The sequence below is a fragment of the Hordeum vulgare genome, chromosome 4H (genome assembly GCF_904849725.1).
Source record: "Hordeum vulgare subsp. vulgare chromosome 4H, MorexV3_pseudomolecules_assembly, whole genome shotgun sequence".
Classification (NCBI taxonomy): domain Eukaryota; kingdom Viridiplantae; phylum Streptophyta; class Magnoliopsida; order Poales; family Poaceae; genus Hordeum; species Hordeum vulgare.
Window position 1 is genome coordinate 360,974,647 of NC_058521.1, and position 26,299 is coordinate 361,000,945.

Below are 26,299 nucleotides of genomic sequence, written 5' to 3' on the forward strand. Positions count from 1 at the left end.
AGTTGGGGTGGAGCGACTTATGACTTATAAGTTGGGGTGACTTATAAATTGGGTCTGTTTGGCAAAATAAGTCACTTTTTGCACTTTTCAACTTATAAGTTGGTGACTTATTTGGAACCAAACAGACCCTTATTTCACACAATTCGGTCCGCTCTCTAGGGTAGTTAGTGTGTAGCTATGGTTCGGATCAGAGGTGTTTGCAGAATATGCTTGACGTGTGCAGAATAAGGGTCTTAGGGGGTGTTTGTAGAATCGACCCACCCTATATATATATATATATATATATATATATATATATATATATAGTCTATTCGTCACCGAGGGTGCAAAACAAGTTATTCTTCACCCAGGTAATTTTACGATCGTTTAATAAATAAATTAGATTTGGAATACCAATAGTTACATTAATATTGATTCATTACGTAAAATTTGATGTAAAAAATTAAAAATATAGGTCATAAGACGAAAAAATTCGCATTTCATGTATAGTTTACACTATGTTTTTATGTTTGTAATTTTACGTGAAAAAAAAAAGTTATGGTGACTATATATTTTCTTACGCTCTCTTTTTACGTATGAAATAAGAAAATAAATTAAAACAGAAAATTATGGTGCATTGATGTGAAAATAAAGAGGGTGAAGAATAACTATTCTTGACCCAAGGTGTCGAATAGTCAATCCCTATGTGTGTGTATATATATATATGCGCGCACGCGCGTGTGTGTAGGGTGAGTCTATTTTGACATCACCCCTTAGGCCTTGTTTGGTACTAGTGTATTTTAAGAAATTGATGGGGATTATCCTGGTCAAACCCCTCAATCCCCACACATTCCATAACACCATTTGGTTCTAGTGTATTTGACATGTTTCATCCCTACATTTCCCCTCAAATCTCTAAATTATAGTGCATTTTTCTCAATACCAATACACTACCCCTACCTAGTGTATTGGGGATAAATGGGGATTTTAAGGGATTGGATGAAGGTTGGGGTTTCATTCAATCCCTTGGAGGATTATCCCCACCAATCCCCTCAAAAACACTAGTACCAAACAAAGCTTTAACGATGTTATTCTAACATCATGTGCTTATTCTCACACGACTTCGGTACTACAAAATCCTGCGAACCATTCCATACAGAGGCCCACCTCTCCACTTTCCTCCTCTCTCTCTCCCCCATGCCTACCTCCCCATCCTCTAATCACGAGCCGCCCCACCCATCCCACCTTCTCCGGTGTGGCGCACCACCCCGAGCCGCCGTCCCACCATCCAACTTTCTGTGGCACGACACACCATGCTCGGCCATCGCCCCACCCTCCCACTTTCTCCATGAGTGACGCAAACTCCGGACCCGCCGCCGCACTCAGCTTCCACATTGTCCCCAATTCTTCCTCACCTCCGGAGCCCCGACTCCCTCCCACCATACCAAGCACCGCTGGAGCCCCGAATCCCTCCCGCTGCACCACCCATGACCGGGGTACCCTCAGCCCACCTCGCCACCCCGCCACCTCCCATTCTGTGCCTCCCTTCCACAGATCCCCACACGACTTATGGCCAGATCCGCCTCACCGCGGTCAGATCCGTGCATGCCGCGCAGGCCAGCGTGTCGCCGCTCCCCTTGCTTGTTGGATCCCACCTCTCCCTCAATGGTCCACCTCCAATTCCTCTCTGAACTTTCGCTGAGACTCATAATTGTCGAGACCCCGGCTAGGCGACCTCTGTGTGTGAGCTCAAACGGCCGTCCACCAGTGGGAACAACAAGTGAGCACCACTTTTTATTCCTCTCTTCCACCTCTCCTAATTTTCTTTGTTGTAGGAGAGGACGGAAGGGGATTGCCCGAACCACAGCAGGCGCGCAAGCTCCCAATCTCGTGCAGACATGTTCGTTGGTGTGGCTCTTCTTGTACACTCGGTCCAGTGCTGCAGTTCGATCGGGAGGCAACACCAACAATGACTCCATAGGGACAAGGAAGGTCGCCGAAGCCCATACTGCAGCTCCCTAGTTGTTTAGCATGCAGTTCGGTACTCTTTTTGTGTTCAAATTTATTGTGTGTTGAAAGTGCAATTTGATGTTGGGTAAATCTGTGATGAACTTCAGTGATCTCCCATTACAATTATTTGGTGCCGGTAGTATAAGAAATTCAGAATGGTGGTCGCTTTTGAAGTCCACTGCTCCCGTACGGGCAGCTCGCTATATTTTTTCTTCATTTTGAGAGTGTTCGTGAAAAAAGGCGAGAGTGAGTGTGTAATTATTCAAAAGAAATCAGATGCAATTCATTTGTATGAATACTTCTGTTTCGCTCTGAAAAAGAAATGAGAAACTCAAGATGTAGTCCTTTTAAAAAAATTATGAAAAAATTAAATGCAAAACAATATAGAGAAAAATGCCGCACTTCTTTCACCGACGACACACAGTGCAGACTAGCGATCCACATTTATATTCATTACATGTTGGAGAACAACGAAAAAACAACTAGGAAAACAAGAAAAATGCACACAAAAATAGTAATGAGGCTCACTTTGATATATGTCGCGGTTCACTTAAGAACGACGTGAAGTGCACTCCATTTTCTCAGCTTAAAAAATTCACATCCGACAAAATGAACCATGAAGTTCACCTATTCGTCTCATGCAGTGTGTTTTTCCGTTTCAAAGCAGTGCGTTCTTCTGTCGAATCTGGTTCACACGTCGATTTGGGTGTCTTGAAAAACAGAGTGTCCGCATTTAAGTATTTTTCAAAAGTGCTCTTGGACCGTAAGTAAATTGAGAGAGTCGTGTCCATGAAAAAGTTGCACCTCATCGATATCTTTCCAACACCGAATCATTTGCATTATTCCGACGAACGGTTTGGAAAAATTTACGAAAATACGCTCCCATTCATAGACAACCACATCGTTTTCAAAATTCATTTAAACCCGCGAGGAATCTCAACAAATTTCCAACATATGAAAGTTGCACCTATTTCATAGCTTTCTAACGCCGTATCACACGCCTCATTCCGACAAACGGTTAAAAACTGCAGCGGAAACGGTACAAAAATATCAAAAAAATTAAAAACAAAATTCTACATTTTGGTAAATTTGAAACTCCTCTTAAACCGTAATTAATTAGAGAGTGAAATGTACATGAAAAAGTTGAGCCTTGACACTATCTTTCCAATGCCATATCACAAAAATACGCTCGTGGCCACCCGTGAGGCGCCCACCATTTTTAAAACTGTTTTTAAACAGTGAGGATTCTCGAAAAGTGTTCAACATGACGAACTTGCGCATTTTTCATAGCTATCCAAGGGTATATTATACACCTCGTTCGGACAAACAGTGTAGAAACTAGAGCGAAAAAGTGCAAAAAAAATGCATGTAGTTTTTTCTGCTGACATTGCAGTGCCCGTTTGATAGGGACACGGTGCACTCATGTTAACCGTTTAGTTCTCAAGTGATGTCAGAATAGTTATTCTGCACCTAGTGTCAAAATGGAAGGTGTGTGTGTGTCTATATGTATATTATATATATAATCAAAAAATGTCATGTTTCATGCATTTCAAGTGAGTTTTGTATTTACTTTAAATTAAAAATGATTTTGATCAACGTGTGCGTCCGTTCTGTCTAAAACCCAATATTTTCACTATTTTCCGCACAATCAAAATGTTTGAGATTTCTTACCATTTATTGCATGGGGATTAAGCATGAACCCCATTTATGGCACATATGATTTCACCTATGAATTCCTAGGAACTCAACTCATGTATAATATTTTTGAATTATGTATAAACTTTTTCTAATTTTAACATGGACTCATATGTCTCGTGTTTACTACGTAAAAATAGTTTGACGCGCCTCGAAGTGGTGGGTTGGGTGATGGTAGGGGGGTCATGTTGGCACACTTCATGGCATGAGCCTGTGTGTGTGGTATTGCCCGTTTCGTGAGGCACTTGCCACACCAAAGTATCAAAGTCATGCATTGAATATTTAAAGCAAGACACAACACTAACGTTATACATATGTTTGGGACACATATGCACGCGGTGGTGGTCATGCCTCGGACAATCCCTCATGTGTTATTAGTGACGCGCACATTCGTGGGCCCACGTGGTTTATCATTTCGGACCACAATGAGAGGGGTTTGACCAAGGTGGATTCGTTTTGGTCGGTGTTGCTCTAGATCATGGTGAGATTCCACATCAAAGTTTGACGCATGGGTAGTCATGACTCCCTCATGCTGCTCAAAGTTGAGGGGGTGGGAGAATACATGTTGCAGGTAGTTAATTTTAGCATGGGGACTTTCTAATTTGTGAAGCGGGCATCACATCAAAGTCTTGCAGTGGGCATTTTGACACCAAAAAAAACCCATACATATACTTGGGTCACATATAACTAGTGGTGGTCCTCAGTGTCTCCCTCACATGCATGATCATCGGTGACGTACGTGTCCACCTATGGGGACCATGTGGTCAATCACTTATGACCTATTATTGTTTTGACCAAGGTTTATCCTTTTCAGTGTGCGTTACGATATGCCAAGACAAATGTTTGAGCTCATGCGTACCCATGAACCCATGGACACTCATCGCTCCATCTTGAAATGGGGGGGGGGGGTATATACTATACGCCTTGTGTGATCATTCGTAAGAGGTGATATTTAAGTTGTCCATTGGGTACAAATTAAACAATCACTTAATTACATATATACTCTTACCGAATCGCTCCACGAAGGTGTGGTGCTGATAACCACGAATATATGGGTGTGGCGCTAATAACCACGTGAGAGGGTGTTTGACAAAAAACAATCACTTAATTAAATATATATGTTTGTGCCTCATGCAGTCGTTGTTTTTTGTCAAACACCCTCTCACGTGGTTATCTGCGCCACAACCATTCATGCTCATGTGGGTCGTTTCTTCATGTTAGTGTGTTAATGTATGCAGTTGACATGCATTGAGATTCCTAACAAAAATCAAACGCATGCGTACACAACGAATCGCTCGCACCTACTCGAAGTGTGTGGGTGGGGCATATTATGGGTCGTGAACCTCCGTACGAGATACATTCTTGATTGTGATACACGTGTGACAACATTTGTGCGTTTTGTATTTAAAAACATCACACATTTCTTTTATACATATATATGTGTGTGTTTGATGCCACATGCATGCGTTGATGTTGTCTCTCCCCTGTATGGTTATGAACGACATGTCAATTTATGGACCCGCATGATGTGTCACTTAAACCGTGCATATATACTACAAGTTAATTAGACCAACGTGGATATAGACTTGTCGGTATCTGTGATGATATATTCATGATGAGATTAAAGATCAAAGTTTGATTACACGCGCACGTGCGTGCGCGTGTGCACACACACACACACAAACACACACACACATATACATATGTGCACACACACACACATAGATGAACCGTTGACCCTCCCACTTAAACCAATGCATAATATGAGTCGTTTACGTGTCTACTTAAACTTTCTGGCTTGCGAGGATGTATGTATGCACGTGTCATGTCGAAGTGGTGTTACATTTGGTATTTAAACATCCCAGACCACATTAATAAATACGCCCTCTAGATATTTTAAATTGTAAATGATGTGTTCTTATGGACGACACACCATCTGTGTGCCCACGTGGCATGTCACTTTAGTTATCATCGATGGTAGTATACAATATATACATCACATATATGTGAGCTCTTGATCGATGGCTCAAAGTCGATGGGGGAGGGGGTAATTTTACCAAACTATCTAGGTCTTGATCTATGTTATGATATAGCCAGGTCGTGCAGATATATATATGCCCTCCCGAGGCTCAAAGTGTGTGTGCGTGGGGAGAGGGTGGAGGCGGAGGGGACAAAATCTCCGCGAGGTCACGTAATGTTCGAGTTGTAAGAGAGGCATGATTGTAACAACCCAGATGCAATCCTTTTCATATTTGGATCCTTTCCTATTTTGTGGAACCATGTTTTGGATGTTATAAAGTTTATCATTTCATGTGGCTTCATTTCATATCATCATCTTGCATCATGGCATCCTTCTTCTATTGCATTGCTTTCCTTTCTTGTGTTGCTAGGAGTGGTCCATCATGGTAGTGCTAGCATGCTTATGAGTAGTGTGGATTGTATGTGGTTGATACAAACTAGGGTGCTTTCAAACCATGATAAAAAAAACCCTTCAACCTTTGTTTATTTTAAACTTGTGTGTTAGACTTGCTTGGTACTGTTTTTAAAAATGTTAATCATGTAGAAAATTTAATTGTGTTTGAGGGGGCAACTCTCATTGTAGTATTAGACTTTAGGTCCATGGGGGTTTTAATAAAAAAAACATTATAAAATCCTATTTCTTGTATAATTTATTTGTTTTAAAAATATGGTTTAGATTTTTATTAAATAGGGCATAAATCCCTCATGCCCTATTTTTTATCTTCCTTTTCAAAACCCTGTGTGGCTTTGAGGATTTACTTTGTTGTTTATTTATTTTAAAAAGGAAAAATCCCTTTATTTTTTCCTGTCTTAGCTAGGCGCGAGAGAAGCCCAGGTGGGTCGGCTCTCTCCCTCTCCACCTGGGCCTCGTCCCCCTTTTTCTCTCTTGTGCGGTCTTTTCCCCGTCCCTTCTTCCTTCTCTGACGCCTTTCGCCATCTGTTCGCTTTCCGTCAGAGTCTGTGAGAGAGAGGTGCTGACGCCGTGGCTCACGGACGTCGAGGAGATGTCCTCCGCGCCTATTTAACCCCCCTCAACGTGCGTGCCCCTCTAGGTTTCCCTCTCCCCGCCGCCACCTCGTTTCCCCTCTCCTTTCCTCTCTCTCAGGTAAGCTTCAGAGAGGTAGCAGTTTCAGAGAGAGCTTAGGCCCGTCGATCCCCTCCGTTTTCCTCGTCGCCGGTAGCCTTCTGAGGAGGCCGTGGTGGTAGGGAGGATGTTGGATCCTCCCTCAACCCGTTCCCGTCGCTAGGGGGCCAGATTCTCCTCTCTGCTTCGCTCCACGCGTCGGCCTCATCGTCGCCGGAGCAGATCAGGCTCGTCATCGTCACCTCGCCTCTTCTTCCTCTTCGTCGGGCCTTTCCTCCTCCTCGTCGTGCTAGGGTGAGCGCCAACACCTCCTCCTTCTTCTTACCCGCGCGTAGAGCCTCCTATTGCGCTTAGCCTCGCTGTTGTCGAGCTCTAGTGGCACGGAGCAACAGCTTCGTCGCGCCGCGCCCTGAAGGCCCTTCCATGTGGGCTAGCCACGGGAACGAATTCCCCTTCCTCCCTCTTCGCCCGCATCTAGCCAGCGCCATAGACGAGTGGCCGAAGCTTCGACGCCGACCTCCCCTGTTTGGTCGCCGGCGTTCCTCTGTTCTGGAGCAGAGCAACTTCAGTAGGTGCAGTCCGTCGCGCCGCCGCCGTGGTTCACCTGTCGGTGTGTTTGCGATGGGACTGGAACCCCCAGGTGCTCTTCCCCGTCGTAGGTAACCTATGCCGTCGTCGTCGTTCGCCTCCGCTTCGGTCGTGGGAGCAGGGTGTAGGGCGAGGGGAATGCTCAAAAGGAGCAAGAGCCCAATTTGTCAGTATCGGTGGCGTAGCGCGGTGGTCTGTAGTAGTGTTTGAACCTTGGTGACCCCGGTTCGAGTTCGCATAGCGCATCCCTCCTTTTTTTTGGATTTATTTGCTTCTTCTGCTCCTGTTGCCTTCAATAGCTAGTATAGGAGGGATAGAACCCCTCTTTGTTCAGCAGCAAAGTAGTATCCGAGTGGCACAGGTCTGGCATGGGTGGGTGAGATTTAGAGTTCGAACCCCCACTCTGCCTATTTTCTTTTTCCTGATCTTGTAGCTGACCTGGGTCTAGTGTGGCTGTGTGTGTGTGTGTGTAGTGTGGTGTGAGTGTATGACAGTGGGCCCTCTGGACCCACAAGTCATACAGTGAGGGGTCACTATTAGGTGGGACCCCCTCTTCATAATATTTCCCTGTGTTTATATTTTGTTTGTGATTTTTTCCTTGTGCTAAACTGGGATAATTCCATTTCTGGAAATGTCAGGATTTGGACTTGCCAAATTGGGCTGTCTCAAGAACAGACCATGTTCTTGAATTAGTGATGTAGTTTGATTTTGTGCTTATATTCTTTTACTGTTTGTGGAGTGTTTCTGTATGCAAAGGAGGCAGTGTGATATATGGTTTTGGGGTAGAATCATCCTAGGAATCGAATGGTGCAGTCAGATTTCACTTAGAGCAAATTCATAAAATTGTTATTTTCTGATATGATGTCATGTTTAGTGCTTTACATTAGGTGGTGCTTTGGCCCTATGTGGATGATTCCTTGATGGAATGGTAGTGGGTGAACCCCTCTACAACATGGGGCCTTCATTTTGTTCTTGGGGATATTTATGCACCTATTGTGCCCTGTCAAAGTAGACACTTGGCTGAAACTGTCACATTTGTGAAACCCTGTGATTTTCACTAAGTGTGGGAATCTGGAGTTATTTTCTTACCGTGTTGTCTTGTGTGAATTAGCTCCTGTGTTGGGAATTAGCCCATGCAACAAACTAATGTTTGTGAGATTTTATGTTTGTTTAGCTCCCTGTTAAATTTCATGCTTATACACCTCCTGTAGATATCATTTTGGAGGCTGCCAAAATGCTTCAGAGCATAAGCAGCTACCAAAATGATTTTATGTTGTTTGGCTAAGTAAGCTTGCTCAACCCCTAATGGATAGCTTTGCTAGTTGCAGGTGACAGCTGTCCCATGTGATAACATTGGTATTTTGATATTATTATGTTTCAACTGCTATTTAAATAATGCACCTATATACTTGGTAAATAACGGAAGGCCTAGCCTTTTGCCGGGTGATTTGTTCCGTTGTTGCCGCCTTAGTTTCGGTTACCGGTGTTTGATTCCATAACTGATCGCTCCTAACACGTTCGGGATTGTTATGGGGACCCCCTTGATAACTCATCCTAAATTAAAACTTTTCCAACCAGGCCCAACTTTGGTCTTAATCTGCTAACAATTTATTAAAACTGCATAGGGAATAGCTACCCCGAGGAATTAATCAACAACCCGGGCCAGTGCTCCTCATGAGTGTTGGTCCCATCTGAGTGATGTCCGGCGCCCCCTGGTCACCCAGGGTTTAGCCAACCCGACGTCAGGCTCATTCGTCGTGTCCTGAGAACGAGATACGCGACTTCTATCGGGTTCGTCGACACGACAGGCGGCCTTACTGGATTAGCTTTACCTTTCACGAGATATCTTGCGCATTGGGATTCCGGTGAAACTTTGGGTCTCCTCAAAGTTGAGGTTTTCCTCTAAGGAATCCAATGAGATCACGAGTTTCGTGATAGAGGATTACTTTGCGGCCCGTGACAGTTTGTGATGGACTAGTTGGAGCACCCCTGCAGGGTTTAATCTTTCGGAAAGCCGTGCCCGCGGTTATGTGGCAAATGTGGATATTTTGTTAACATCCGGTTCTAGACAACTTGAAGTAACTCTAATAAAACTGCTAACTGTGTGTGTAACCGTGACTGTCTCCTTCGGAGATTGCTCTCCGATCGAGAACACGGTGGGGTTATGTTTGACGTAAGTAGGTGTTCAGGATCACTTAGTGATCAACCTAGTCTTTGATCGCTCGCGTAGACCACCATATGATTACTCTGATCATCGTAAGGTGGCCACCATATATGCTTAGGTTGCTGCAAACCCATACACTCAACCTTCCTCACCCAATAACTTGGCTAGATTCGATACCAAGGTCATTCGATTGTTGAGTCCCCGTGGCTCATGGGTTACTACAAACACCAACAGGTACAAGTACGCCTGACGTAGGAGATCCCGATGACAACCAGCTGAAGTGGGAGTTCGATGAGGACTCTGGCCGACTGTACGTGAACTATCCAAAGGACTAAGGCCGTGGTCGTGATCGTGGGGCCAGCATGAGGGATGTCATATTTTACTTGTTTCATGTTGTCCGTAGCAGGACTAAACTATGCTCTAAATGATGTGTGTCTGTAAGCTTATTGCTATACTCTTATCAGATGGCAAGTGTATACCCTACTTGTCACTCTTTCAGTTATGTAATGTTATGATTATCTCGCTTGCGAAACGTTTAGATGCGCCCCTTTCCCTTTTGAGGCCTCGCACCCAAAATAGGAAAGGGCCGCATCTTAGTCGTTACAATGATCCACATCAAAAAATTATGCATATGGTACTGAAACATCACACCACCTTAATTACTTGGGCCACATGCAGGTGGTTGCGGTCTCACCCATCACGTGAACGAGACGCGCCCATCCGTGGGCCCACACACTCTATACCTCCCACATAAATCACAGGGGGTTGATCATGATGTATTCCTATTGGTTTTGTGTTATGGTTAGGTGAGATTGGAGACCAATTTTGCATACATTCATATATAGTACCTACCATTCACTCCCGGCGACTCGAAGTGGGGAGCGCATAGACCAACAATACCGTGCGCTCTGCGAGACATGTGTGTCACATGGAAGTTGTGCATTCCGTATTTGAACATCACAACAACGTTTCCATACGTAGATTTGGTGAACATGCAAGTGTCTTTGTACTCTAACCCTATCTTTCTCGAGTTTATTTTCCAATGTTGCTATATAAATGGCAGCCGAGTCTTTTTTTAAAACTTCAATAGCAGACGAGTTGAACAAGACAACTGTGTGCAATTGTGGAGTTAGTAGACACGGTTCCCGCGATCTAACCATGTGTCATGCCCGTGTACAGTCTACCTTTGCACCAACCCTGCCTAGAGAAATTTTAAAAATAGCTACCCGCCTTGATCAATTTAAAAATTGGTGGTTCCGCGGGTTTTTCTCTTTGAATTGCACACAAGTATTATTTTTGGGCGTGTGCGATGTTTGTTCCCCCCGCGCCACTTCAAACCCTTCATATAAATTTCAATTGTCCCGACTTTTCACTCCGTCCAATTAAAATTTACTAGTGGCCACGATATTTCCCCAAACACCACCTAGGCCCCTCCTATACCCCCACCCCCACACAACTCCTCCCTCGTCCGAACCCTAACTAGCGGGCCTCCCATGGCCCCGCCCCGCTTCCCTAGTCAACCTCTCCTGCTCTCCCCGTGCAGGTTAGCAACCCATCTTCATACCCTCGCAGCCTTGAGTTTCTTAGATAACGCATGCTAAACACCCCTTCCTCATAAATCCCCATCCCCCGCCATACACCATCGCAACCTAATCCCACTTACGTTTCCAGGGGAGCTTCAGGAGCGAATGGCCAAAAGGAGGTATATCGTCGCTTAGCCACTATACAATGGCGAGGTGGCGACCAAGGTTGCCGGAGAAGCTGACTACAATGACGAGGTGACCATCGAGCCCGTCGGGGAAGCAGTCTACGGTGATGAGGTGGCTTCCGAGGCTTTTGGGGAATCTAGCGATGTCAAGGCTGCAAGACAACAAACTCCCGTATGGATGCATATCGATGTAGCCGGCTATGATCGAGCTCGTCGACAACGACGGCTTAACACGGGCTATCTCACATGTTAAGTGGCCCACCCACAACCCCTCGGGTTCAACCACCGCCGACCTCACGCAAGGCCCAACCGCTAATCTCCTCTTCTTCGCTCTCAAGAATTTTTCCTCCTTCATGGCCATGGAGTCTCTTTTGTCATTTCTGAAGGACACGTTCTATGGCAGTGGCTCCGCATCATCATTTGACAAGTCAGAACTCATCTACTATGCTAACAAGGGCACCTTATCCGTCTCTTCCAAGAAAAAAGCCCATCCATGATAGGGAGGGCACCCTGCAGTCGTGCTCTTCCAACACAAAGGAGCCCATCCGCGACATCCTGGAGAGCACCCTGCATCTATGTTCTTCTAAGTGGAAGGAGCACATATATGACAACAGGGAACACACCCAGAATCCATGTTCTTATAATGGGAAGGAGCCCATCTGTGATAGGTTAGGAAGCCCATGTCATGTTTAATTATTTCACTCATGCTAAATGTATGGATTGTGGAGTTGAATTTCATCAATGCCTATTTCAGTTCTATCACATGTGATGTTCAGTTATACAATTTGATGTTTAAGCACCAGCTACACTCTATGCAATTTCAACATTACACTATGAAGGCCTATTTTTGGTTGCTATTAAGCCTGTTGTAGTAAGAACATGTCTTGCTTAACTATTTTTCCTTGCTCGGTTGTTTGTAGTGGGCATATGTCGAGATTCAATTGCTATATAGTATGTGTTGTTTATTTTAGTTATTCACATTGTGAAGTTCTATATGTGCAAGTATGTACTTTTTAGTTATATTCATCATACCAGTTTCAATAGTCATATGTGGTTCCTGATAAGCCTGGTGTAGTTAACACCCCCACTGTTAATTTTAGTTTTTTTATAATGTGATATGGAGTTACACAATTTGATTTTAGCTATGATTTTAGCTCAAGCTCCGTCAATGTGTGGGAGTACTAGATATTCTCCCCAGCTATGTTTTATGCAATTTCAAGAGTACCATTATGAATGACTATATTTTCTTGCTGATAAGAATGTTGTAGTGAGCACATGTCTTTCCATTTTTATTTAAAAATAAATAGTGTGCTTCCGAGTTTGAATGACTATATTTCGTTGTTGTTAAATGGTAAGCCTATTGCAGTGAACACACCTCCACATTTCTTATTTGCTTAGCCCGCATGCTTAAATCTACACACTTAAGCTATCATTTTGTGATCATGTTGTTTACCATGCATATATTTGGTTGATGTTTAGCATGACGTACTTAACACGCCTTCCGATGTACTTACCTAGGACAATGTTGGGAACGACTGTTGTTCTCCATCGAGGTTAGTTTCATAACATGGCTTATATATACTCCCTCCACTCCATAGTATAAGATGTTAATACATCAAATTTGTGAGTATTTGGATGTAATAAGATCTTACATAGTGGTGCATGGAATACTCTACTACGTCATTGTGCAATTTTAGTTTACCTTCCAATAGTAACTTGTTGCTTGTAGGTACATATGTCACTCGTAAAGATCCGCCCATCGACCCTTTTTACGTATGGGGCAATGAGATACTCATGAACTAGCATCAAGTGAGGAAACTAATAAATATTTTTAATAAAATGGGACAAAATATGCCAATTTAAACTATTTCTTCACACCTTATCCAAGACAACAGTAAACTGCAGGATGGTAACTAAGAACTCTCTACCCTTCTTTTACTGTTCATAATGAGTTGTTAGATTCCAAATTTACAATCTATGAATTTTTTTGATTGTGGTGGTTCCCAAAGCAGTTTACTCACGATTACCTCTCAAGCTACATGATTAGTGGATGTGCAAATGTTAGAGTATATCTACTAGGTCACGATGACTATCTAGATGTCCTCATTAATACAGAGAATGATGGGCGGTCCGGTATCACAATGGGCTGACCTCGAGTGGTGTGCGCAATCTGCATGGAGGAGGACACAATATGGGCATTCTGCTTCACCTTGTACAACTCCCATAATGTCTTTCACCTCTTTCTTTATTGTATTTAATACAAGTATGCAAGTGAGGTTCATCATTATTTATTTTGTCCTCATGTAATTATTATTTCTTGATGTAATTCTTGAACATATGTACGTGTGAATGGAATAATGCATTGGTGGTTGAACCTATATCTATATGACATGAACATGAAAAATCCTATAGACTCTCAAATTCAAATTCGATAGAATTTTAAATTGCGACAACTAAACTAATGGAAAATATGCTCTGCGGATCATTACACCACACACGGTTTATAACGCAGAACGTGTGTGATATACCTCATGATTCGACACGTTACAGAGAGAGAAACCGTTTGCGACAACGCACACAATTATCGTGTGACGCCCTCAATTGGATCGTACGCTAATCATACACGCAAATGCATATAACAGAACTCAAGGACTCACGGGAAGATATCACAACACAACTGTAGACACAAATAAAAACATATAAGCTTCATATTACAAGCCAGGGGCCTCGAGGGCTAGAATACTTAAGCTCGAGAAATACACGAGTTAGCAGAAGCAACAAATATCCGAGTACAGACATAAAACATGGCAATACCTTAGAGATGGCTAGCACAAAAGATACATGGATCGAACGAGGCGAGGACTCCTACTTGGGAACCTCCTAAACTAGTCCTGGTCGTCAGTGGCCTCCATGTGGCAGAAGGCACCGTCGGGGTAACAGACGTCATCGGCGGGATACGCCATCTCCTGGGCTCCATCATCTGGTCGTAGCAATCGAATCAACGGGAAAAGAGGGAGCAAAACAATGGTGAGTACTCATCCAAAGTACTCGCAAGACTGACATCAGATCTATACTAAGTATGCATCAGTATCAAAGGAATGGGGTTATATGTGGACTAACTGCAGCAATGCGAGAATGGAGAGAAGGGACTAGTCCTATCGAAGACTAGCATCTTCAGGTCTTGCAACAATAGATGAGAGTAGAGCAAGTAACACAATTATATAGTCATATTGTTGCAGAAATATTAATTATGATCACGCACAGAGATTCTTCCTCGACTCACTGTGAGGAATCAATCCCGGAGCAAACATTCTAGTTAAGTAACAATTGAAGTAGTATAAGATCCGGGCACAACTATGAGTCGTCCTATAACCATGGACATGGCTAGTCAAATAGCTAATTTTCATCCCTGCAGGGGTGCACCAGAGTACCCAACACGCTTGATAAACTCTAGTTGGACACACTTTCGTGGGTCATGCCTGACCTCGGAACATTAACACGTCGCAGCCCTACCTAGGTTCAACACAGAGGCTAGCCCGTCGGTTTAAATCCTAAGCACGCAGGGGTCATGGGCCATTACCCTTTGCACTCATATACGATGCGTGGGCGGCCGATGTCAGTCCTAGAACCTCTTAGCTTATACAAGAACGATGTTTATCCGGACCACTCGGGTGCGCGCCGCTCCATTGCTGACATCTGAAGAGCTTCGGCTGATACCACGACGTCGAGTACCCATAACTTCTCCCACATGAAGGTTAGTGCGAAAAGGTCTCCCGACAAACTCAGATCAAATACCCAAATAACATTAACATTTTATTAAACTCAAGGATGTACGTATCGAGGTGTCACCCTCGGTACTCGATAGTAGGTCTACAACGTCGTACAACTAAGGGGGTGTGAGTGATGTGACGGGTCATGGCTCATCGATCAGTTGATCGAGACTCCGATGATAAAGCAGGGCAACTAGACTAAGGGGTCAATGGGGATCACTGCTCCACCTATACTAAATAGTTTAAAGTGCGGTAGAATAATGTAGTAGTTCATTAAAAACAGGCTATGCATCAGAATAGGAGCTATCTACAACAGTAGCAAAATCTAATGCAAGCATGAGGGAGAAAGAATAGGTGATATAGGAATGATCAAGGGAGGGGGGGGTTGCTTGCCTTGTTGCTCCGCGACAAATGGCTCGCCGTGAGGTGGGTAGTCGTACCCGGCAGCAACGACGTTCTCGGGGTCTACGGAGAGAAGAGGGGGAGGAAACAATAAATATAAAGCACATGTGCAACACGATGCATGACATGGCAATATATAGGGCTAGGCATGAGCTAACGCAATATCACCCGTCATGGGTGGATCGGGAAAATACGTGACGATATTTCCCGGGTCTTTGGCTACTACCGGACACGCGAAAACGATGGAAAAGTTCCATGTTCGCTATGATAGAGACGAGTGACACACGAACGGACAACGTATCCGGGTTCGTCTCGTTTTTGTGATCAAGTTTCATGTACAAAATATTTTCATCCAGATTACGAATTATTTTATATTAATTTTCAAAGTTTTAAATCATTTTTGAGAATTTATTCAAATCAATTTAATTAGAATATGTTATTATGACATCATCATGATGTCAGCATGACATGAGTAGTCAAAAGCCAAGTTGACTGGTCAAATTGACCAGTGGGGCCCCTATGTCATATAGAGAGGGTTTAAATGTGATTTAATTAATTTAAAATGGGTTAATTAGTAGACGGTCCCACATGTCATACTCTCTTTATTTATTAACATAGTTAATTAGACTAGTTAGGTTTAAATTAATTAAGTTAACTAACTAACTTATTGATTATTTGTTTAATGAATTATTTAATCAATCATTTTTTTTGTTTAAGGGGGGTGGGCCCCAACTATCATAATGTGAGGGTGGGGTTAGTGGAAAAGGGGGATTAGTCCCCTCACTAACCAGATTGGGGCCGACTCGCGGAGGCGCGCTAGGGAGCGGCGGCGGACATGACCAGGAGCCGACGAGCACGGGGCAGCAGTGACGGCCAACGCCGATGGCCGGAGGCGGGCGAGATAGGCATGCATGGGCAGTTAGGGGAGGCTATAGCCGGCGGCAGCAAGCAAGTGAAGTAGTAGTAGCAGGGCGGCCGACACGCGATTAGTAGCCGACGCAATAGGGGACGTTGCAAGCGAGCGCGGAGCGCAGCTGGAAGCACCAATGGGCGCGGCGAGCGTGGGCTGAGCAAGGCGCGGGCGCAAGGCGGCGCGAGCCGGGCGTGGCGCGGTGGTTTCGCAGCAGGGTGCAAGGCGACATTACGTCAAGGGTCGCGACGACGCTGGGAGCTCGCCAGAGCGACCGGGTGTTGGGGGTCCACATGGCGACGCGGTGGCCCGACCAACCGGGAGGGAGAGGAATGGCGAGGGAAGGGGGAGCAGCTCACAGTGACGCGGGCAGGGGGTAGTGCGCTTGGGGGCGAGGTGGTGGCCGGTGGCAAAGGGCCCCGGTACGGTGCCTAGGGGGTCGGCAGGACGCCGGAGCAGCCGAATCCGGTCGAGAACGGGGAGGAGGGAGCAACCGCCGGATGTGGGGTGAGGGGTGAGGGAATGGGGAAAAGCGAGGGTTTGGTAGAGGGTGGCCTTTTATAGGCCACACGGGTGAGGGAGAATGGTGGGCCGCCGGGGGTGGCTGGGCCGGCTAGTTGGACTCGGAGTTGGGCCGGCTAGTCGGGCCGAGGCCCAGCAGGGGGTTGTTTATTTTTTATTTTTTTCTTTTCTTTTCTTTTTTTCTTTTCAGTTTTATCTATTTTTAGACCAAATTTACTTTAACAACAAATGCGTGACTTGCTCCTTTAATTCACATGCAAAATTTTACACTACCACAAAAATATTTGGATCCTTTTTGAATATGTTAGAATATTTTCCATGAATTTAAAAATTCTTTTAAATTGTAACTGGACTCTGTTTTGGATGGTGGGGTCCACACCAACATCAAGGTGATGTTGTTTTCCTTAACATAATTGGACGTGGAATATTTGCAACCTAACCAACAATTTTGTTTGACAGTTTGATGAAATGATAATTTGAATATATTTGTTTAATTTGAAATTGGCTTTCATTTTTAATAGGTAGTAATTTGGCTCGGTTAATCTTGATGACATGGCACCATTAGCGTGTGATTATTATAGCTTGATTACGGGGGTTACTGTAGCCTAATCCAGGGATGTCACATGTCGTCTCGAAAATCGTGTGTGATGTTAGACAATATCAGGAACGATTAAACTGACCTAAATTTCTGTGATACTATCCTTATCATGCACGCTTTATAATGTTTCATTATTTGTTATGTCGTATGCATCCTACACGATTACGATAGTTCGACCGTTTGGGAATCTTGGTATGTCGAAACGACGTCGTCGGACAAACTTCGTGTGATAGTCTCCTTATCATACATGGGGTTACAGTTATGAACTGTTTGTGATGTGACGCACATTGTGAACGGTGCAACACACAGTAGCGCGTGCGATGGTAATGCAATCTCACACGAGTAGCAAAGATGGACCGTATGGGAAATATGACATATCTCAAATGATTGTTTGATAACTATCGTTTCTGATAGGTGCGAACGTGCCATATGCTTAGTTTTGCGAAACATTTGCGATGGACCCCCTATCGTGTGGGATGGACCCCTATCGCCCACACACACAAGGAGATAATTTAAATTACATAGCAAAAAGGGGTCCTTTTCATAGCACGTCGCTGCACCGGTGATAATATCATATAATTCAAAAGTAAACCCATTGTTTTCTTTCTTCCCATGGAAGAAAGATGACCCTTTGACTAGGGTTTTCTCGTGCCTCCCGCCGGTGTCGTCATCGGTCTACCTTGTCTCCTCTGGTCTTAGGGCCATGGAGTCGTGGTGGATTCCGGCCCGCGCTGGCGAAGGGAGGATCGCTTCATTTTAATGCCTTTTTGAATTTTGTGTCCTGCTCAGAGAGGCAAGGTGGCAGGGACTCTCTGAAGATGGAATAAGGTTCTCCCCGTCTTGTCCCCGTCCTGGTGATGTTTCTAGCATCGTCGAAAGGTGTGTGGAGGTTTGTCTCCCACAAATCTCATGGGATTCACTCGGTGTTTGTCTTTGGTGGATCCACGTGGATCCTGGCTTTGTTCGTCGATGCTTGTGTGTCTACATATTGAATCCTTTCGATCTACATTTTTCTTCATCAACGACGATTACTCTTCTGGTACACTGGTCCTATGGGGTCTTAACAAAATGACTTCCCGAGTGTCTACTACCACAAGATTTGCCCAGCTTTGATGAGGGAGGGGCGAAGACGACGACGTGCTTTCATCTTGCTCCAATGCTTGTAATCGTCGTTAGGTGGTCCATGGACCTGAATGTACTACCTTAACAAGTGATGAATAGATCGGAACTCTCTAGAAAGTCAGCCAAAACCGGAGTAAAGACTTTGATGTGGAACCGTACCAGGAAAACGCTTGGCTTCACTCAAATCACACACGAGCGATTCGTCATCTCTCTGTGTGACACATGTCTTCTTTGTGTGTCTTTAGGCAACATCGTGTGTGTTACAAATTGCTTCCCATAACAACACACACATTACAAAGACAATGAAGACAAGAAAATTATTAATATTTTCTACAACATCATTTGTGTTGTATTTTGTTTTTCGCAAGAACACTCATATTGCAAAAATAGTGAAAAAAATCACAACATCATCTATGTTATAGAAGATTTCTACAACATTTACTTTGTTATAAAATATTCTACAATATAAGTCTTATTGCATAGATAAGGACTACTCGATATACTAGATAGATATAGATCTAAGAGCAGGTACAATAATAGGCTATAACCGTGCCTACATGATAATTTTAATTTTGCTTATGTGAAGGAGAGAGACGGGAATAAATAAAGAGAGTGGGCTCTTATGCAAAAGCCTATCTCTATGCGGGTCCTAGACAAAAGCAATAACTCTGAAGAAAAAGATAGAGAAAAGATGAGAAAAAAATACTAATCTTACAGCCATAACCAACCTTATAGCTAAACTTATTGTACTCCCTCAGCTTTGTAAATATGAGGTTTTTTTTATAAAATGGCCAATGAACTACACACTCGACATTAATTTCGGGACGGAGGGAGTATAAAATTATATTAAGCTGGAAATATTTATTTTAAGATGAAGAAAGTATAAATAAATATATGTTGGTTATTAATAATATGACAACATCTTATAGCTAACAGCTCACTATATTATTAACTATGTTGTGATGGTCGGCTGTGATCTGGCGGCCGACGCTGACCCTCACTCAATCAATGGTGCATGCATCTGTGTTGCACCTTGCACACGGGCAAATTCCGGTAGGGTTAACATGAGTGGCACACTCCTGTAATTTGAACACAAATCCGGGCCGACTCTAAACACACCACTCCCACACTTCGCGTTTAAAAAGGCTTCCTCTGTTGCTGCACCGCCCAAGGTCGAGTGCGGCACGTTCGCTCCTGTCCTGGCTCCACCACCCCACGCATCCCAGAGCACAGCAGCCTCCATTGCCGCTCTCTCGTCAACCATGGCTCGGCAAACGCAGCTCCTGTTCGTAGCCACGCTCGTGGCCTCTGCCACAGCGGCCGCGGCGGCAGTGGAGCTCGTCGTCCAGGGGCGCACGGCGGATGTGGCGGGGTGGATGCGTTCGGGACCCAGCTCCTGCGAAGGCACGGTAGAGGAGTGCCTGCGCGAGCGCGAGCACGACGGAGGATTTGGACTCAGGCGGCGCCTTTTCTACGAGGAGGAAGAGGAGGATGGCGGCGGCTACCCTACGCATACGCAGTACATCAGCTACTCCGCGCTGATGAGGGACTCGGTGCCGTGTTCCGTGCCCGGCGCGTCCTACTACAACTGCCATCCGGGCGCCGTCGCCAACCCCTACTCGCGTGGCTGCTCCGCCATCACCCAGTGCCGCGACTAGCCGGACCACCGCCCTATTTTCTCCCTCAGGCTGCAGCAGCTCTGCTTCGTCAGTTATTTTTGTTCTCTGTCCACTTTGTGATGTTTTTGGGTGACGGTCGATACACGAGCTACACGTCCAGCACTGTTACGTGGATGGAACAAGTTGAAGTGACAGAGGCTTGTATACTACCGCCCTGTTTGTTTACAGGGATTTTGTCGCCCTATTTATTTCCAGGGACTAACTAAAGAAACTTTTTTTTTAGTCCCTATGTAATCAAACATGAGGGATTTTTTTTAAGGTCTAAAAAAACTTTATTGGACGGACTTTTTTCTTTAGTCGCTGGAGCTAAAAAAAAGTCTAACCCCTTAGAAACAAACACCCCCAACATACACGATTAACTGGTGTTCTTAATCCATTCCATTCCTACCATTGAATTCATATAGAAAATATGAATTTAATGGTATAATTTTTGCTTTTGTCACAATCAGTTTTGTTGGTTAAATATATGATTAAATTTAGATCTCGGAAAACGTGACTATATTATGGAATGAAGGAATATTATTTTCTCTTTTATTAGACAGCAAGATGTTGCATCTTAGGACAACTCCAACGCAACTTTAACGTGCAACCCCAAATCGTTTGGCCCCGTCCGTTTAGGAATAAACGAAGAGAAAATTCGACCCAACATGGAGAGAAAACGTACAATGTCCGTTTTCCGCCCGCTTTCACTGCATTCCCGTTTGTGCCGAAGCGGACACGCGCGAACGGGCGAGACGCATGCCCATATCTTCCCCTGGTCCACCCGTGAAGGACACATGCCCCCCCTTTTCTTCGCCCCCTCATGCGTCGCCCGCTAAGCAAACCCTCCCTCATAGTGCCGCCGCCCTATTTTCCTACCTCGCTCTCCGGCCCCTCCCCCTCCTCAATCTTCTCATAGCACGACTGGTGGCTTGGTGCTCCCATGCAGCCGGCGTGGGCGACCAACCGGTAGATCTGCGACTGCAGGATTTGCCGCATTCTGCCAGCCGAATTTGCCGCATTAGGCCGTGGGTGGTTGCGCCTTGCCATGGATTGGCCGGGTATCGGACCACACAGCCCCGACAATGCCTCGACGCCACATGCAGGTGTTGAGTCCTGCTCTAGCCGTTAGGATCTATCTCGTTGTCAATTCGCCGACAAAGCCACGGTTTGTCGTCGCCCTGGCTCGGCGTTGGCCCAGAGGCTTGTCGGCTCACTGTTCCGCTCATATAGTGTGATTATTGTCCGCGGAAGGTCGTGCGCCGTGTCGTCACGACACAGGAACATCCCGAATGGATGTTCGTCAAGTGCAAAAATGATGGATACGTGTTTCTCTTGGTTCGGTTTTCTTGTTGGCTTTGAAGAAATTTTTGTAGCTTATTTGCTTACATTTGTGTGTAGGAGGGATGGAAGTTTTGGTATTGGAAGAAAGAATGCATCGATCTTTTGATCGAACATAATTTGCAAGATCTTTTGATAAAATTGAAGTTAGAGATGACTAAAGAAGAGACCTAAGGGGGAGCAATGTCTAATTCTTTAGAATCGAATGAGAAAGGAGTTGTGAAGCTCAAAAATCTGCAAATCAATAATGAAGATATAGAAAAATATATTAGTTTAACAAATAGGAACAATTATGACTATTGGACATGATTTGAAATGTCTAATTATAATTTTAAAATATCTAATTATAGTTCCTATTTTTTTAGTCTTGCTCCCGTGGCGAAGAATTGGTGAATGTTTATGTATCTTTGATGAAACAAAAAAAGTTTTAGTACCAACAAAAAATAAGGGAAACACCTGGTTGTAAAGACCAGATGTGCGTATAACCGGCGCATCTATAAAGCAGACTAAACGCCGCCTTATTATCCTATCCAAACAAATAAAATTTGGACAAAAAAACATTTGTTTAAAATCATGCGTTCAAGTTGACCTTACCCGAGGAGGCAGCAACTTAGAGCAACTCTGTAGCACCGTCCATATTGCAAATGCAAGCTACGTTTGGATGTGAAGTCTACGAAGGCAGCGTGCAAGCACAAAATCATTATATTTGATGTCTCTTTAATCGTGGGACTCACTTGTTAATAAGACATTTTCTTTGGCCAAGAAAATTTCAATATATTCATCATCAATTATGGCAGTATAAAAAGATTAAAAATAATAAAAATTAAATCTAGATCCACAAACCACCTAACGAAGATTACAATCACTCAAGCGACGTCATCATCACTCCTTCATCGAAGCCATGCAAATCTTGTTGCAGTAAACAATTGGAAAGTCATTATGTTAAGTCGACATAGGATTACTAGAACAACAACACTCGTTGATGAAGACTAGCGTAGATCAAAATGATCCAATCTGAAAACAAATGAATGTAAACGAACAACTACCAAATGCATCAAATACAAATCCATTGAAGACACACCTCCATATGTTCACCGAAAATGCGAGACGAACCACCAGAACAGGGGCTTGGTGGGGAGAATCTTATTCCATCTATACGAAGCTGCCGTCGTGCGACACCCTGGCTCAGAGCAACCGGTTTACCTTGCATTTGCCAGCCCACAATAGTGGAGAACGGAGCTTTAATTCTGGTTGGCAACGACATTTTGTCCCGAGTCACCAACTGAGACTAAAAGTGGGGACTAAACGTCCCCATCCTTTAGTCCCGGTGGGCAACAACCCGGGACTAAAGTCCCCCCACCCTCCACCCACGTGTCCGCGAGCGTGCGGTGGGGCTGGAGGACCCTTAGTCCCGGTTGGTGACACGAACCGTGTTGGAAATATGCCCTAAAGGTAATAATAAAATGGTTATTATTATATTTCCTAGTTCATGATAATTGTCTATTATTAATGCTATAGTTGCATTAACCGGAAACCGTAATACATGTGTGAATATATAGATCACAATGTGTCCCTAGTGAGCCTCTAGTTGGCTAGCTCGTTGATCAATGGATAGTCATGGTTTCCTGATCATGGACATTGGATGTCATTGTTAATGGGATCACATCATTAGGAGAATGATGTGATGGACAAGACCCAATCCTAAGCATAGCACTAGATCGTATTGTTCGTCTGCTAATGCTTTTCTAATGTCAAGTATCATTTTCATAGACCATGATATTGTGCAACTCCCAGATACTGTAGGAGTGCTTTGGGTGTATCAAACGTCACAACGTAACTGGGTGATTGTAAAGGCGCACTACAGGTACCTCCGAAAGTGTGTGTTGGGTTGGTACCAACCGAGACTGGGATCTGTCGCTCCGTGTGACGGAGAGGTATCTCTGGGCCCACTCGGTAATGCGTCATCATACTGAGCTCAATGTGACCAAGGAGTTAGCCACGGGATGATATGCTACGGAATGAGTAAAGAGACTTGTCGGTAACGAGATTGAACAAGGTATAGGGATACCGACGAGTGAATCTCAGGCAAGTATCATACCGGTAAACAAAGGGAATTGCATACAGATTGATTGAATCTCTGACATAGTGGTTCATCTGATGAGATCATCGTGGAACATGTGGGAGTCAACATGGATATCCAGATCCCTCTATTGGTTATTGACCGGAGAGGTGTCTCGGTCATGTCTACATGGTTCCCGAACCCGTAGGGTCTACAAACTTAAGGTTCGATGACGCTAGGGTTGTAAGGGGAATAGTATGTGGTTACTGAAGGTTGTTCAGAGTCCCGGATGAGATCCCGGACGTCACGAGGAGCTCCGGAATGGTCTGGAGGTCAAGATTCATATATAGGAAGTGGAGATTTGATCGCCGGAAATGTTTCGGGAATCGACTGTATTGTACCGGGACCACCGGAAGGGTTCCGGGGGTCCACCGGGAAGGGCCACCATCCCCGAAGGGCTACGCGGGACAAAGTGGATGGAAACCAGCCCCTAGGTGGGCTGGTGCGCCTCCCACCTTGGCCCAAGGCGCACAAGAGGGAGAGGGAGGGAAAACCCTAGGCGTGGGAGCTGCCTTGGGTGGCAAGCCACCCTAGGGTGCCGCCTCCTCCTCCACTTGGGTTGCCGTCCCACTACACCACGACACTGCATTCCCTACGGAAGGGTGTTGGGAAAAGTCAGTATCGCTAACCGACTGTTTGTCAGGAAAACTTATGACAAACAGTTGGTCGGGAAATCTAACTAACAATAACAAACAGTCGGTCGGTAATACCAGAAACTTTCCTGTCGAGCGGTCGGTCGGGAAAGGTCTTGTGCCCATCGGATCGTCGGTCGGCAAATAATCCCGACCAACAGTGGGACACTAAATGGGCCTAACGCGGGAATCACCAAATTTTAGCGCCAATTCAGCCCAAATCGCGGTCTTTTTCCCCTATGTTTTCCTTGCCTTATCTTCTCCCGTGCCTTATCTTCTCCAACACAAAAGTCTCCCGTGCATGCCTCACCAGCCCCGCCGCCCGCGTCGTCCCCCGCCGCCCCCCGCCTCCCGCGCCGTCCCCCGCCGCCCCGCGCCGCCCAGCTCCTCCATGCGTCGCGCAGCTCCGCCCCGCGCCGCCCAGCTCCGCCCTGCGCCGCCCAGCTCCTCCCCGCGCCGCCCAGCTCCGCCCCGCGCCTCCCAGCACCTCCCCGCACCGCGCCGTCCTGCAGCTGCTACACCCCGCACCGTCCTGCAGCTGTTACGCTGCCCAGCGCCGGCCCCCGCACCGGCCCGTGCCGTCCCCCGCCACCCCCACTGCCCTCGGTCGCCCCGGTCTCCACCACTGCCTTGTGCCTCCCCGGTCGCTACTCTGCCTTGCTTTGCCTGTAGTAGTTTGCCAGGTTAGGATTAGTTGTGGACATATTATTAGGTTTGGGTTGCCAGGTTAGGTATAGATTAGTTTGCTTATTAGGATTTACTGATTTATAGTAACAAATGTCGACTCCAAGATTTACTGAAGTTGTTATCTTAGTGTATTCCTAGCATAACCCAATGGATGTTTCCCATGAACATAAATTGAAGGTTTTGCTTAGGCTTCGGTTCTTATGCAATGTTTTCTTCAGGAGGCTGCACCGTGGGAGCTCATCTTGAAGAGATCATCCAATGACGTGCTTACTGCATTCACTCAAGTGAGTTCCTCTGCCCCACTCAAGTCCAGATGCCGTCCATATGTGTGGATGCCATGAATATGTAGAGATGCCTCCTTATGTTTGACACTAATTTTTGTAGTGTGTAACTAGGTTGGTTATTAGGATTCTTGTTACCAAGTGTGAAGCTAGCTACCATGGATAGAGGTTGGATGGATGCACATAGGTATAACGCCACATATATATTTTAAATTTCTTAGATGCCAAAACTTTATATAACACACTGCACATGTACACTTGCATGTAGGCATACAGAGAAGTACTTACATGGGCTTGCCAAATTCCTAGGCTACGCATTTACTAAATCATCAGTCGAGAATAAAATCTTATGTCCTTGCAAAAACTGTGTGAACTCGTACTGGAGAGAAGAATCTGAAGTCCGTGAGAACCTGGTATGCGAGGGATTTGTAGATGGCTACAAGCAGTGGATATTTCATGGTGAACGCGTCTCTTCTTCTCCCATTCCTCCAAATCTAGATGAGGGCGGCGATAGGGATGAGGACGATGATATATCCGATTTGCTAAGAGACCTTGCTGCTGGTTTAGATAAAGAGGGAGATCTTGAAGATGACTGTGGTTTAGATCAGGATGATTCTTTTCTAGAATCTCTTCACAAACTTGAAGCTGATTCTAAACAGGAGCTATATCCAGGCTGTAAGAATTTCTCAAAGCTCTGTTTCCTGGTGAGACTTCTTCACACCAAGCTGCTTGGAGGATGGTCCGATAGAAGTTTTGATCTGTTGTTAGGTCTACTAAAAGATGCTTACCCTGAGTCTGCGATACCCAAAAACTCGAATGAAGCCAAAAAACTTGTCAAGTGCTTAGGACTTGGGTATGTTAATATCCATGCATGTGAAAATGACTGCATTCTATTTTGGAAGAACAATGCCAATGCTAATTCATGCCCAGAATGTAAGGCTTCACGATGGAAATGTGAAAGGAAGAGTGCAGATGGGAAACGTGTCCACAAGTTTCCTAAGAAGGTTCTT

General features: G+C 44.9%; 1 protein-coding gene and 1 long non-coding RNA gene across 2 annotated transcripts; both read left to right on the plus strand.

Annotated features, from left to right (window-relative positions):
* Nucleotides 1-797: 797 nt before the first annotated feature.
* Nucleotides 798-2,285, plus strand: LOC123446478. Its single transcript, XR_006631378.1, has 2 exons — nucleotides 798-1,759; nucleotides 1,815-2,285. It is a non-coding gene; the product is annotated as an uncharacterized LOC123446478 (long non-coding RNA).
* A 17,468-nt stretch (nucleotides 2,286-19,753) lies between these two features.
* Nucleotides 19,754-20,546, plus strand: LOC123446479 (rapid alkalinization factor-like). The gene has a single exon (XM_045123063.1). The coding sequence runs from the start codon at nucleotides 19,834-19,836 to the stop codon at nucleotides 20,227-20,229; it is 396 nt and encodes a 131-aa protein (XP_044978998.1). The 5' UTR covers nucleotides 19,754-19,833; the 3' UTR covers nucleotides 20,230-20,546.
* The last annotated feature ends 5,753 nt before the right edge of the window (nucleotides 20,547-26,299 follow it).

What these genes read in the sequence shown, in the direction of transcription:
- LOC123446479 (XM_045123063.1), top strand. Translation starts at nt 19,834, where the DNA reads ATGGCTCGGCAAACGCAGCTCCTGTTCGTAGCCACGCTCGTGGCCTCT.